We start from the raw sequence: 15588 nt of genomic DNA, 5'->3' as shown, positions 1-15588 counted from the left end.
GAGCTAACTTAGTGGAATTAAACAGGTTTTTCTGAGATTGTTTAAATGGTAGCTGGGGAAAAGACAAACAAATGTAGCATACATTTGGACTTTCTGCTCATTTTATTATTGCATTAGTGAGCCCTCAACAGCAATGCGCAGGGACACCCCCTGGCACTGTCGATATGTACATGAATACTCCATTCAACAGCATAAGCATATTTCCGGTTTGAGACCGATGTGGCGTTTTTCTGAATGACGGTATTGGGGAAGATCTCTGATTTGTGGCTTAACACCCAATACATCTGTATAGTAATAACCATACAATGTAACACCAAGACTTTTACACAAATGATTGTCGTTTCTTTTCAAATTCTGTGTTAACACCAAATGCTTTCACTTTTCAATAACAGGCTAGGAAGATGGCCAACCGTTAATGGCATGTACACACTATTTGACTTACCTTTTCTAAAGCAAACACGTCTGTCGTAAATCAACAAGTTTAGAAGTGCAATACATTGTATCTTCTCCTACATCTGACGGTATAGATGAATGTGTCAAATTGACCTAACGGTCCATATCAAATGGACTGAAAAATAAATAAACCACTAACGTTAGTCAGATTTGGTCTGGTTCTAGTGGGAGAATAACCTATAAACTAATAGTTTTATTGTGAGAATAAGGAGTAAGCGTGACTATATGGTAATGTATAATGTCATGTACATGCACATACCTAAGTCAATAGTGAATGCGATAGCAATCGTGCAAAAACGGTGAGTAATATCCCTTTTTGATCGGCAGATGACTGGCAACCCTGTTTAGAAGCACCTGCTGCTCATCCGTTGCTCACCTGTGTTCCCTATAAATGCTGTTTTGAATGGAAAAGGTTTCTATCTACACACTGAAGAAGGCTGCAAAGCAAAAACGTCTGTGTATGTGGACACTGATGCAGTGACAATAATAATAACAATTAAGTAAGCTTTGAGCGACATGTTTTTGAATGCGGACACATTACCCATTTTTATTCATCTGATTTTACGGGTTTTCACGAACAACCAAACTTCTGGGAGAGCCTGACGGTCCCCTTTTGATAGGCCACGACACCATACAAGTTTCCGCTTGAATCATTCCAAGTTTTCAATAGATATTTATTATTGACAAGCACATCCTCGTCTATCATTTTAATATGCTTAAAATAACCTGATAATGTTCTGACACCTATTCGCTGTTTATCTGTTCCACTGAGGATATGACACATTTTCGAAGCAAAGTTGATTTGTTAAAAGGTAAAGGCCAACAAGGTTTAAAACCGTTTAAAACAGCCACATTTATTAAAGGCTGGAATCAATCCGTATCGCTGAAATATCGCAGATAATCTGCGTTGAAATGTAAAGGCAATTTAAGATTGAGCCGATATAACAGCGTTTACAGTTAATACCGCCTCCGCTCATTCCTTTTACATTAAAAAAGAGCTATAACGCGGATCTTCAGCCTCGTCAACCTCATTTGGTGCCAATCCAAATACCCCCCCCCACCAAGCCACCCAATTAGACTTGTTTTTCTCTCTCTCCACCCCACCTGCTGTCTCTAACTCTGAATGATCGGCTATGAAAAGCCAACTGACATTTATTCCTGAGGTGCTGACCTGTTGCACCCTCTACAACCACTGTGATTATTATTATCTGACCCTGCTGGTCATCTATGAACGTTTGGACATCTTGGCCATGTACTGACCACCGCACACTGCTCTTGATAGTATCACTGATATTTAATAAGCTTACATATCGTCAGAGCTTTTGTAAATTTAAAAAAATTAGGGTTAGGGTTCAAAATTCACAAAAGCTCTGACGTAGGCCGTGAGGCCGATACCTAATCTTATTAAATAACTGTGATACTATCAAGAGCAGTGTGCGGTTTCCTTTTCCCTTCATCTTGTTCAGCTGTTGCCATGCACCTGCAAATAAGACTGCTCAGATGTGCGAGTGCCTTTTGAATTTAGTATAGCACTTTGTGACATCGGCTGATGTAAAATGGTCTTTATAAATACATTTCATTGAATATCTGAAAGGTTGCTGGATCGAATCCCCGAGCTGACAAATAACAAAGTGTTCATAATAAGTCCAAGTAAAGAAAGTGGAATTGCTTTGCAAACCTTCATATATTCTCTATGAGTAATATTAACCTGAAATTGCCCAATGAACTGATAAAACGGCAAAACCTCCTAATTAGACTACAGTCACGACATTTAAAAGGTGAAAGGGGCGTGTTTTCACTCAAATGGACAACCAATAATCAAGACCGGACAATAATATAGTCGGCATCCTCGGGCCTTTAAATAGCCTACTGCTCACAAAATGTCAGTGATCGCATCGGAAGTTAGAGGTAACATCCATTTTTTATTTCTTCAATCTGGACATATTGCAGGACGTCATGACGAACGTTCCGACGCCAACTGGTTCGGAGACCGCGGTGGCAGAGAGAGCAACTCTTCCCCGTCGCCATTCAAGCGTTTGTCGGAACTTATTTGGACCCGTCGACCATGAGGCGCTGAACCGGGAGTTGAAGGCGAAGCTGGAAGAAATATCTGAACGAGACCAGCGTCGATGGAATTTCCACTTCGAGACAGACGCACCGATTCCCGGGAGTTATGAATGGGAAGGAATGTCAGCGGAGTCGATGCCCGCCTTCTACCAGGTGTCGGAAGTTGGAGCACGCAGGTAAGCCAAGCCCTAGCCTTTTTCTGACCAATCAGTCTTCACTGAGCTCAGTGGCGACTTTATGTAAATCTTGGTGGTGCGAACTCCATACTCCAGATTGTGGGCATTTTGTTAGTCTGTCATTCTCTAGCTTTATGGTAAACGCACAACCACTCTGTTGAATAGCAGGCTAGTGGTTGTTTTGCAGTTAGCCACTGATTCCTTCCAAACGACTAATTGTTGAATTTTGTTATTTCCAACTTGTGTGATCTTTATAGCCGACGAGCACCGTTATGTTAAATTATACTTATCTTCATATGACAATGATTAAAATGCATTGGTTTGATTTAATGATGACCGCTAGCTAAAATGTTGACCTGTTCAGTCCAAAGCTACTGTACCTTTAATTTAACTTCATTTTCTGTGACCAATGACATTGAGCCTTTTCTTTTAGAAGGCCACTTAGAACTATATTACATGGCAGGACCAAACAGCTGTAATGTGTATCCTTAAGTATTTAATCTGGACTATGTACTGTCCCCATGAGTGACAGAACACTGGGCCAATCATGGCACAAACTGACACTAATTAATGCCAAAATAACATGCAAGCCCCAATTATTTTCTGCTAGAAATGTAGAGACCTTAGGTTGTGGTTGCTATAGTGACACCCAGTGGCAACTATTATATCACAAAGTCAGAAATAAACAGCCTAAGGGTGGTCTGATGTTGGCTTTGCTGGAACATGCTTGAAAGGTCTTTTATTAGCGAAACCCACGTTTTTAAAGAAATTATATATATATATATATATATATATATATATATATATTAATTAATAAACCACGAGGCCACCACACAACCTGCTTGTCTACAGGTAGACCAGAAGCCACATCATTTTTAATTGGCAGATGAGGGGTAACCCTGATTAGACGCACCACCTGTTCCCTATGCTGGTTTGAATGAAAATGATGAATACCCGCACTGAAGGCTAAAGCAGAAACGTCTGTGTACGCTTCCCTGACGCAGCGACATTACGAAATTAAGTGAACGTTAAGCAACTACTTTATGAATGCGGGCCATCACATTTGATCATATCTAAAATTACGGGTTATACGCACCAACTTAACTTCTAGGCGAGTCCGATGTTCCTCTTTTGAAAGGCCACGACTTTTTCCCCCGCTTGACTGTTTTCAATAGATTCTCCAAATTGTCCTACAGTTTAGATGGGCAGAAACGCTTAAAGTAATAACCAGTATGTCATTGGAACACGCTTCAAATAACGGCATATGTTCTGAAACCTACTAGCTGTACCTGTTCCACTGAGGATCAGGTACATTTTCAAAGTAAAGTTTTTGTTTAGAAAGGTGTAGGTCTACACGGTATAAAGCCTATTTAAAATATACACTTGTTAAGGCTAGATTGAATTTGTATCGCGGAAGATCGGCCTTAAAATGTAAATGTAATTTCCGATTGAGCCGACATATCCAGGGTTTACCGTGAACGCAGTCTCCGCTCATTGCCTTTTCAACTGTGACGATGCCTAAACTTTTTGATTTGGATGTGTGGTATGAAAAATGACGACGTAATATATTCTGAAATGGGAGGTTTGAATTGATCAAGCCTAAAAAGCCTTATTGGAATGATGAGTTAATGGATCTAGGGTCAGTAATGCGCAAGGCTGAGTACCTATTGTTAGTGTAAAAATGGGAATAAAAGAACGGTGTAAGAATAATTTTAAAAAACAGCGTGATAAGACTGCCTATGCTTATTATTTTGATGGTGAACTAAACAAGAACTGCAGAACATGTTGTGTAGTCAATTGGTGTGTAAAATGTCGACTCGTGACGAACCAAACACGCAGATAACCAGCTACTAAAGTGTTTCAGTTTTGGTGAAGACATTCTTGAGTTTACTAGCATTTATAAAAATATTGATAAACATTACCTTTCTATACGCAACATCTGCCCTGGCCGCCTCGGCGAGTGAGTTATAGGAAACACTCAAAGATATTGGTTACGCTACGTATTCCAAACTGTGGCTATTCAGCAGGAATGTTGGGTGCCAAGAGGTATTTTAAAAACGAACATGTTCATAACCGAACAGTACGTTACTTAGGTCCACGTTTGCACCTATACTTGGAATAACTGGGGACATGGGCTGGGAACCAGGTGAGATGGATGGCGTCTATGGTGACATTTTGGAATAGACTGTTGGATTTGCAAGAATAGTTAGCAGTTTCAGTGGTATCTGTCCATAGGGGGCGCCTGGGTAACTGAAATGTCTGACTGAACATCTGCACGAATCTAATTTAAGGGAGACATGGATATTATTAAACAACTGATGCAATATGAAGACTATGATTGGAGGAGATTAATCATGAGCCTGTTTGAGTTAAGGGTGAATTCGTAAGACATATCTGACCTTTCTAAAAAGCCAGGATATTTTCTCTGCGTAGTGAAACACTTCGGTATTGTGGTGAAGAGGAAAGACGATGTAACTATTGTGACCTTGAAGAAATGCCGGATAAAATTAGTTTAATTCTCTATTGCCCTTTTCTCCCATGAGATAAGCTTTCTCTTATTCCAGAAACCACACCAGATATGCACTGTGGCTGAGTGAGGAGGATTTTTAAAATTTATTTGTACCTTGAACCGTTTGAGGAATATTTAGATAAAGCCTGGAATTAAATTGTACACTTTTTTTCTGTGTATAGGCTTGTCTGTCATGAGTACTTTGCCAGACTGGATCCTAGTGACTAATGTCTTTTTTCTGTGTTTACTGCTCCAGCGTTGTTATTGTTTAACCTTATTTACCATGTATTGATTTCTTATTTTTCACTGATGCGGAGAACGCCGGAATTAATTTATTTACCATAGTAAATTATGAATGTTTTTGTCGATGAATCCCATAAGGGGTGGGTTGACGATACGACGAATACAATTTAATTCCATTCAACGCCGATATTCCGCAATTTCAAAGATAGCTTGAATCCAGCCCTAAACACCAGAAATACGTAGGCTACAATCCATCCTGGAGTGCAGAAAGGTTACATAATTAAACCCCCTGCAAGTATGCAAAAGTGAACCTCATTTGGCGCAATTCCAAATTTCAGGTTGTGACATCAGACTAGCAAACCCCTTGACTTACTTTGTTCCAACGAAGTTAACCAAGAGAATTGGTCCAATACGAGGAAATGTAACTATAACCCAACACTATGTATTCGGTGTAAGAGGTCGAGGACAACATCTTATGAACGTGCAGTCAACGCCACTCAAATTATAGGTAGGTCTATACAGTGGCGATTTTAGCGTCCGCATTTATAATATATATATATATATATATATAATATATATATTATATATTATATATATATTTTTTAGATGCAACACAACACATTTCACAAACTGTGACAAACTGTTAGGGCCTACATACAGCTGTCCCAACAGTTGACCACTGCTACACCTTTCTATCAGTGGAGTCTTGTCTGGCAGCGAAACGGTTAATTCGGCCTAATTTTCCAGTTAAAAAAAAACAAAAGATTCTGACTTGCCGAAGTCTTTTCCACTGACAATTTGAAATGGGGTGGCAGGTAGGCTAGTGGTTAGAGCGTTGGACTAGTAACCAGCAGGTAGGCTAGTGGTTATAGCGTTGGACTAGTAACCAGCAGGTAGGCTAGTGGTTAGAGCGTTGGACTAGTAACCAGCAGGTAGGCTAGTGGTTAGAGCGTTGGACTAGTAACCAGCAGGTAGGCTAGTGGTTAGAGCGTTGGACCAGTAACCAGCAGGTAGGCTAGTGGTTAGAGCGTTGGACCAGTAACCAGCAGGTAGGCTAGTGGTTAGAGCGTTGGACTAGTAACCAGCAGGTAGGCTAGTGGTTAGAGCGTTGGACTAGTAACCAGCAGGTAGGCTAGTGGTTAGAGCGTTGGACTAGTAACCAGCAGGTAGGCTAGTGGTTAGAGCGTTGGACCAGTAACCAGCAGGTAGGCTAGTGGTTAGCGTTGGACCAGTAACCAGCAGGTAGGCTAGTGGTTAGAGCGTTGGACTAGTAACCAGCAGGTAGGCTAGTGGTTAGAGCGTTGGACTAGTCAAAACCAGCAGGTAGGCTAGTGGTTAGAGCGTTGGACTAGTAACCAGCAGGTAGGCTAGTGGTTAGAGCGTTGGACCAGTAACCAGCAGGTAGGCTAGTGGTTAGAGCGTTGGACCAGTAACCAGCAGGTAGGCTAGTGGTTAGAGCGTTGGACTAGTAACCAGCAGGTAGGCTAGTGGTTAGAGCGTTGGACTAGTAACCAGCAGGTAGGCTAGTGGTTAGAGCGTTGGACTAGTAACCAGCAGGTAGGCTAGTGGTTAGAGCGTTGGACCAGTAACCAGCAGGTAGGCTAGTGGTTAGAGCGTTGGACCAGTAACCAGCAGGTAGGCTAGTGGTTAGAGCGTTGGACTAGTAACCAGCAGGTAGGCTAGTGGTTAGAGCGTTGGACTAGTAACCAGCAGGTAGGCTAGTGGTTAGAGCGTTGGACTAGTAACCAGCAGGTAGGCTAGTGGTTAGAGCGTTGGACTAGTAACCAGCAGGTAGGCTAGTGGTTAGAGCGTTGGACTAGTAACCAGCAGGTAGGCTAGTGGTTAGAGCGTTGGACCAGTAACCAGCAGGTAGGCTAGTGGTTAGAGCGTTGGACCAGTAACCAGCAGGTAGGCTAGTGGTTAGAGCGTTGGACTAGTAACCAGCAGGTAGGCTAGTGGTTAGAGCGTTGGACTAGTAACCAGCAGGTAGGCTAGTGGTTAGAGCGTTGGACTAGTAACCAGCAGGTAGGCTAGTGGTTAGAGCGTTGGACTAGTAACCAGCAGGTAGGCTAGTGGTTAGAGCGTTGGACTAGTAACCAGCAGGTAGGCTAGTGGTTAGAGCGTTGGACTAGTAACCAGCAGGTAGGCTAGTGGTTAGAGCGTTGGACTAGTAACCAGCAGGTAGGCTAGTGGTTAGAGCGTTGGACTAGTAACCAGCAGGTAGGCTAGTGGTTAGAGCGTTGGACCAGTAACCAGCAGGTAGGCTAGTGGTTAGAGCGTTGGACCAGTAATTGAAAGGTTGCAAGATTGAATCCCTGAGCTGCCAAGGTAAACCTGTTCTGCCCCTGAACAGGCAGTTAACCCACTGTTCCTAGGCTGTCATTGAAAATAATTCATAAATGACTTGCCTAGTTAATGTGGGCCTTAAAAAAAGAAAAAATTAAAGTTTCCTGTACACCAAGTCAGAACCATAGGATAAAGGGGGTGTATAAACAGACGATGAAAGCTCTTAAAATCTGACAGTTCTGTAATATGGGAGGAGGGGAAGGACCAATTTGTTAGTAGCCCATGTGACAACCCTAACGGCTTACTACACAACATACCTTAGCTACAGTATACCTCCCTGGCATATGACATTTATGCAGCATGCAATACATTTTTGGACAGGAGGATGGCATAGCGTTCTTTGTGGGCAAATTGTCAAGGGACTTTGTCAGTCTGCCATTCTCTGGATTTATGGTGCTTTCTAGATCACTGGGGTTTGAAACGAGGTTAAATTGTCAGCACTCTAGACTTGGAACTCTGAGTTAGATTTTGACTGCTCATCCATTTCCCAGTCTGCACTTTTTATTTACTTTTTTAAATTTGATTTGATTTTAATCCTCAGTTAACAATAGTCTTGAATGTGGCAGAATATATTGAACCTTTTCTGGCCCATTGTGTTGCTGTGAATGTTTATCCTTTTTAAGCTTGGAAAAGAGCCTTAAACCCAGACTTGGACCCCACACCCTCCACCAACTAGCTGGCAGTGGAGGTCAACATTTTTGGGGATTGTTTTGCAACTCCGCCTCTGACTCCTTCCAAACCACTCATTGTTGAAATGGCATTTTCCAGCTTGTGTAATGTTTATGTTTGATGCCCTTGAGGCTTCTTGGATTGGAATGTCTAATGTAACTATGGCAGCACCCGAGGGGGCATGAACTTTCTAGCTCTCCCTGTAGTTTATTTTTCTTCACAAGACAGGTGAGGCTCCGCTGCACCACCTGCCCTGAATGACTAGTTGTCACTAACACACTCTTTAATGAGAAACTTGTTTTAATGACTTGCCGACTACATAATGTTGATCTTTTAATATTGACTAGTATGAATTGAAGGCTAACCGTTCTGCACTTCTTCCCTGCAGATTTGTTCCCAAGGAGAAGATCAATGTCTGAGATGACTAGAGGCCCCCAGCACAATTCTTCTCTCAATTCCCCTTGAAGAAACGAGGGAACCCTTCGATTAACCACGCTGACAAATGCTACCATCTGCCGCTTCTGCAGTTAATATTTTCCATCTCGGGCCAAAAGATGGAGTAACCCTCCCAAATAAGCAACATATGTTTATGCCAAAGTAACGATGTATTTAAAAAATAATAATTCAATTAACTTGTGTTTAATTTATTACGTGTCTGATTGTTTGAAATTGCATCTGTGAAAGACAAACTATTTAGACTTTCTGTTCACTTTATTGCATTAGTGAGCCCTCTAATGATACTTAACCATGTAGCAAATTAAGCTGATCTGCCGTTTTTGCATTTGTTTTCCATTGGACAAAAGATGTAACTCACAAATGGTGGCTTAGGTTTTTTGCCAAAGTAACAATGTTTATAAATTATTTTATTTGATTTCAACTAATTTATGTTTTAATCCAATTAAGTTTTTTTGCGATTGTTTAAATGGTAGCTGGGGAAACTATTAAAACAATGTAGTTTACATTTTGACTTTCTGCTCATTTTATTGTATTAGTGAGTGAGCCCTCAAATGGCCAACGAGATGAACAGGGACACTATTATATTACCTGCCCAGCCCCAGCCTCACACTAGAGAAACAATAAGACAGGCAGTCGTTCCATTTCACAGCACTTGAAGAGTGCCTCAACAAATTGTAGCAGCAGTAGGCCTATAGACGAGCCCTACACTGAATCATTTATAAGATCTGCCTCATTATGGCTCGTTGGTAGAAATACTAATCCCACGAGCTTTAAATTTACTGCTCATTATTCCGCACGGAGATGCAGATGCTATTACCCTCACTGTCGATATGCAAATCAACTCATCCATTCTACAGCATGTAAGCATATTTCCGATGTGAGACCAATGTGGGGGGGGGGGGGGGTTCCGATTGACTAGCCAGTAACAGGGATTTGGGGAAGATCTCTCTGATTTGTGCCTTAACACCTAAGACAGCTGTATAGTAATACACCAATCAATGTAACACGTAATCAATACTTTTACAAAAGTGATTGGTGTTTCTTTTCAGTCTGTAACTCAAAGTGCTTTCGCTTTTCAATATCGGGCTATGAAGATGGCCAACCGTTAAGTCAACTAGTGTGCCCCTCCCATCACTTATAATAAATCCGTCAGGTGTATAAAATAAAAACGTTTAGAAGTGTAATACATTATCTTAATCTACGTCTGCCTGTATAGAGTAACGTCAACTTTAAATTGACTTATCAAATAGACTAATGAATACACGTGTGGTTTATGTATCAGATTTGGTCTGGTTCTAGTAGAAGTATAACCTAATAGTTTGATTGAGTAAGCGGGACTATGGAAATGTATTTAGTTAAGTCAACAGTGAATGCGATAGCAATTGTGCAAAAAAAAACGTAAGACCGACTAGATCATGAGCGATGCGCGCATATACATTACGCAGTAGGATGGGAGATTTGCAGGACAATTTAAGGTTCGCACGTCTCAAGGATTGGCCATACAGCAGGAAATGATTTAAATCTAGATATCAAGTAAAGAAATCTCTTTATACACCAAGTCTTTAGATGAATGAAAAAAACGAATCAACTAGTCTAGAAAACACTAGTGGTATATTATATGGTTGACTACATTCATTCTCAAAGTATTTCATTTTGGTTTCATATGTAATGGAGTTGTTAATATTATAGTCTGTACCTGCAGTAGTGTAGACTGAATTCAGCCCGGAATAGTGCACTTTCCTCCCGTAACAGATGGTCTATATCGTGTCGCCCCAATGCATCCAACTTTACCATCAATGTTTCATTAAATCTGTCCCAAGGGCTTGTCATTGCCCACCCACTGATAGAATTCCCTCCATGATGTAACTTTGTTCCCTCTCCTTTGTCCAGTGCGTGATACAGTGACAGTTGATCTGCCTGGAGGGGAGACTATATGACACACCACACGTGGACAAGCAGGCTTTAATTGGCAATAGTTTGGTCTGCACTGTAACGGACGTTATTATAACGATCAAAAGGATGAAAGACCTCTATGTATTAACACTGTCTCTGTCCATCTGTATTAACACGGTCTCTGTCCATCTGTATTAATACGGTCTCTGTCCATCTGTATTAATACGGTCTCTGTCCATCTGTATTAATACGGTCTCTGTCCATCTGTATTAACACGGTCTCTGTCCATCTGGATTAACACTGTCTCTGTCCATCTGGATTAACACTGTCTCTGTCCATCTGGATTAACACTGTCTCTGTCCATCTGGATTAACACTGTCTCTGTCCATCTGGATTAACACTGTCTCTGTCCATCTGGATTAACACTGTCTCTGTCCATCTGGATTAACACTGTCTCTGTCCATCTGGATTAACACTGTCTCTGTCCATCTGGATTAACACTGTCTCTGTCCATCTGGATTAACACTGTCTCTGTCCATCTGGATTAACACTGTCTCTGTCCATCTGGATTAACACTGTCTCTGTCCATCTGGATTAACACGGTCTCTGTCCATCTGGATTAACACGGTCTCTGTCCATCTGGATTAACACGGTCTCTGTCCATCTGGATTAACACGGTCTCTGTCCATCTGGATTAACACGGTCTCTGTCCATCTGGATTAACACGGTCTCTGTCCATCTGGATTAACACGGTCTCTGTCCATCTGGATTAACACGGTCTCTGTCCATCTGGATTAACACGGTCTCTGTCCATCTGGATTAACACGGTCTCTGTCCATCTGGATTAACACGGTCTCTGTCCATCTGGATTAACACGGTCTCTGTCCATCTGGATTAACACGGTCTCTGTCCATCTGGATTAACACGGTCTCTGTCCATCTGGATTAACACGGTCTCTGTCCATCTGGATTAACACGGTCTCTGTCCATCTGGATTAACACGGTCTCTGTCCATCTGGATTAATGTGGGTGGTGGTACGAAACTATTTCTAACATGGTGTAACAGTGTTCCCTTTCCCCTTGTCCTACTGGTGCCAGTGAAGTCCATGTTCCCCACTCATCCTGTTGCCCAGCTGAGTAGCAACAGCAGGCCAACCGAGCACTGCCACAGCACAAAGACACATCACACATCACATACAGTATTTACAGTCCAGTCATTAACAGTCCATGACAAACACAAACCACTCCTTCCTTCGCTCCAGTGACCACTCCTGTACATGGTGGGCATCGTCTCTGCAGCGGTAGCGCCCCCTATAGACACAGCACCCATAGTGGACAACATGGCCTTTACCCCACATCCAGGTAAATCTAACCCAGACTCATTCACCAGTCACTCTGCTGCTGATGACAGGTGTGAGGCATCTCCAAAGGTTTAGACCTACAGTACCAGTCACTCTGCTGTTGATGACAGGTGTGAGGCATCTCCAATGGTTTAGACCTATATGCAAAGCATATATAGTTAGCCTTTTCATTTTTGCTCTGCATGCAAAAAGCTTCCTGAGTTCTGTCGTCCTAGTGAACCACATGCTCTCTGTAGAATGAAAGCTAGACACAGGTGTAGGACGCCGCAGGGTGGGGGCAGGCGGCGGCTCTGAGCTCAATTTGCATCACCCTACATTTGTTTAACAATTCAAAAGTAAATATACAAACATCGGCTGACAAATCACAGATGAACAAAGAGCAGTCGGATCACATGCTAGCGAGCTTGTTCATTTGTTTAAACAATTTAGTGAGTGCTAGCTAGAAAGCTAAACATGAATGTTTAACAACTCATATAAAAACCTATAAGTTCCCCAAGGAGCAATGTCAAACATTTTTCCTTGGTGATATTTTCATATCATGATCTTCCCTGCTTATGTATTCAAGAGACCTGAATAAATCCACTGTCAGCACCCCTTTATCAATACACATTACAACCAACTATATCACACTGTCAGCACCCCTTTATCAATACACATTACAACCAACTATATCACACTGTCAGCACCCCTTTATCAATACACATTACAACCAACTATATTACACTGTCAGCCCCCCTTTATCAATACACATTACTACCAACTATATCACACTGTCAGCACCCCTTTATCAATACACATTACAACCAACTATATCACACTGTCAGCACCCCTTTATCAATACACATTACAACCAACTATATCACACTGTCAGCACCCCTTTATCAATACACATTACAACCAACTATATCACACTGTCAGCACCCCTTTATCAATACACATTACAACCAACTATATCACACTGTCAGCACCCCTTTATCAATACACATTACAACCAACTATATCACACTGTCAGTACCCCTTTATCAATACACATTACAACCAACTATATCACACTGTCAGCACCCCTTTATCAATACACATTACAACCAACTATATCACACTGTCAGTACCCCTTTATCAATACACATTACAACCAACTATATCACACTGTCAGCACCCCTTTATCAATACACATTACAACCAACTATATCACACTGTCAGCACCCCTTTATCAATACACATTACTACCAACTATATCACACTGTCAGCACCCCTTTATCAATACACATTACTACCAACTATATCACACTGTCAGCACCCCTTTATCAATACACATTACCACCAACTATATCACACTGTCAGTACCCCTTTATCAATACACATTACTACCAACTATATCACACTGTCAGTACCCCTTTATCAATACACATTACTACCAACTATATCACACTGTCAGCACCCCTTTATCAATACACATTACAACCAACTATATCACACTGTCAGCACCCTTTTATCAATACACATTACAACCAACTATATCACACTGTCAGCACCCCTTTATCAATACACATTACCACCAACTATATCACACTGTCAGTACCCCTTTATCAATACACATTACAACCAACTATATCACACTGTCAGCACCCCTTTATCAATACACATTACAACCAACTATATCACACTGTCAGCACCCCTTTATCAATACACATTACAACCAACTATATCACACTGTCAGCACCCCTTTATCAATACACATTACAACCAACTATTTCACACTGTCAGTACCCCTTTATCAATACACATTACAACCAACTATATCACACTGTCAATACCCCTTTATCAATACACATTACCACCAACTATATCACACTGTCAGTACCCCTTTATCAATACACATTACCACCAACTATATCACACTGTCAATACCCCTTTATCAATACACATTACAACCAACTATATCACACTGTCAGTACCCCTTTATCAATACACATTACCACCAACTATATCACACTGTCAGCACCCCTTTATCAATACACATTACAACCAACTATATCACACTGTCAGTACCCCTTTATCAATACACATTACCACCAACTATATCACACTGTCAGCACCCCTTTATCAATACACATTACAACCAACTATATCACACTGTCAGCACCCCTTTATCAATACACATTACAACCAACTATATCACACTGTCAGTACCCCTTTATCAATACACATTACAACCAACTATATCACACTGTCAGTACCCCTTTATCAATACACATTACAACCAACTATATCACACTGTCAGTACCCCTTTATCAATACACATTACTACCAACTATATCACACTGTCAGTACCCCTTTATCAATACACATTACCACCAACTATATCACACTGTCAGCACCCCTTTATCAATACACATTACTACCAACTATATCACACTGTCAGCACCCCTTTATCAATACACATTACCACCAACTATATCACACTGTCAGTACCCCTTTATCAATACACATTACCACCAACTATATCACACTGTCAGTACCCCTTTATCAATACACATTACCACCAACTATATCACACTGTCAGCACCCCTTTATCAATACACATTACAACCAACTATATCACACTGTCAGCACCCCTTTATCAATACACATTACAACCAACTATATCACACTGTCAGCACCCCTTTATCAATACACATTACTACCAACTATATCACACTGTCAGTACCCCTTTATCAATACACATTACTACCAACTATATCACACTGTCAGTACCCCTTTATCAATACACATTACTACCAACTATATCACACTGTCAGTACCTCTTTATCAATACACATTACTACCAACTATATCACACTGTCAGTACCCCTTTATCAATACACATTACTACCAACTATATCACACTGTCAGTACCCCTTTATCAATACACATTACTACCAACTATATCACACTGTCAGCACCCCTTTATCAATACACATTACCACCAACTATATCACACTGTCAGCACCCCTTTATCAATACACATTACAACCAACTATATCACACTGTCAGTACCCCTTTATCAATACACATTACAACCAACTATATCACACTGTCAGTACCCCTTTATCAATACACATTACTACCAACTATATCACACTGTCAGTACCCCTTTATCAATACACATTACAACCAACTATATCACACTGTCAGTACCCCTTTATCAATACACATTACTACCAACTATATCACACTGTCAGCACCCCTTTATCAATACACATTACAACCAACTATATCACACTGTCAGTACCCCTTTATCAATACACATTACCACCAACTATATCACACTGTCAGTACCCCTTTATCAATACACATTACCACCAACTATATCACACTGTCAGTACCCCTTTATCAATACACATTACTACCAACTATATCACACTGTCAGTACCCCT

General features: G+C 41.1%; 1 protein-coding gene across 1 annotated transcript; it reads left to right on the top strand.

Annotated features, from left to right (window-relative positions):
- Positions 1-2332: 2332 nt before the first annotated feature.
- On the top strand, positions 2333-9424 carry LOC124020710 (cyclin-dependent kinase inhibitor 1B-like). The gene is made up of 2 exons (XM_046335961.1): positions 2333-2696; positions 8852-9424. The coding sequence occupies exons 1-2, from the start codon at positions 2410-2412 to the stop codon at positions 8880-8882; spliced, it is 318 nt and encodes a 105-aa protein (XP_046191917.1). The 5' UTR covers positions 2333-2409; the 3' UTR covers positions 8883-9424.
- Positions 9425-15588: the final 6164 nt, after the last annotated feature.

The sequence above is a fragment of the Oncorhynchus gorbuscha genome, unplaced genomic scaffold (genome assembly GCF_021184085.1).
Source record: "Oncorhynchus gorbuscha isolate QuinsamMale2020 ecotype Even-year unplaced genomic scaffold, OgorEven_v1.0 Un_scaffold_885, whole genome shotgun sequence".
In the NCBI taxonomy this organism is placed as follows: Eukaryota; Metazoa; Chordata; class Actinopteri; order Salmoniformes; family Salmonidae; genus Oncorhynchus; species Oncorhynchus gorbuscha.
Note: the sequence above shows the minus strand (reverse complement) of the source record. Positions and strands in the feature narration are given on the sequence as shown.

What these genes read in the sequence shown, in the direction of transcription:
- LOC124020710 (XM_046335961.1), top strand. Translation starts at nt 2,410, where the DNA reads ATGACGAACGTTCCGACGCCAACTGGTTCGGAGACCGCGGTGGCAGAG. An exon ending in TCGGAAGTTGGAGCACGCAG is followed by an intron (nt 2,697 to 8,851) that starts GTAAGCCAAGCC and finishes TCTTCCCTGCAG; the next exon opens with ATTTGTTCCCAAGGAGAAGA.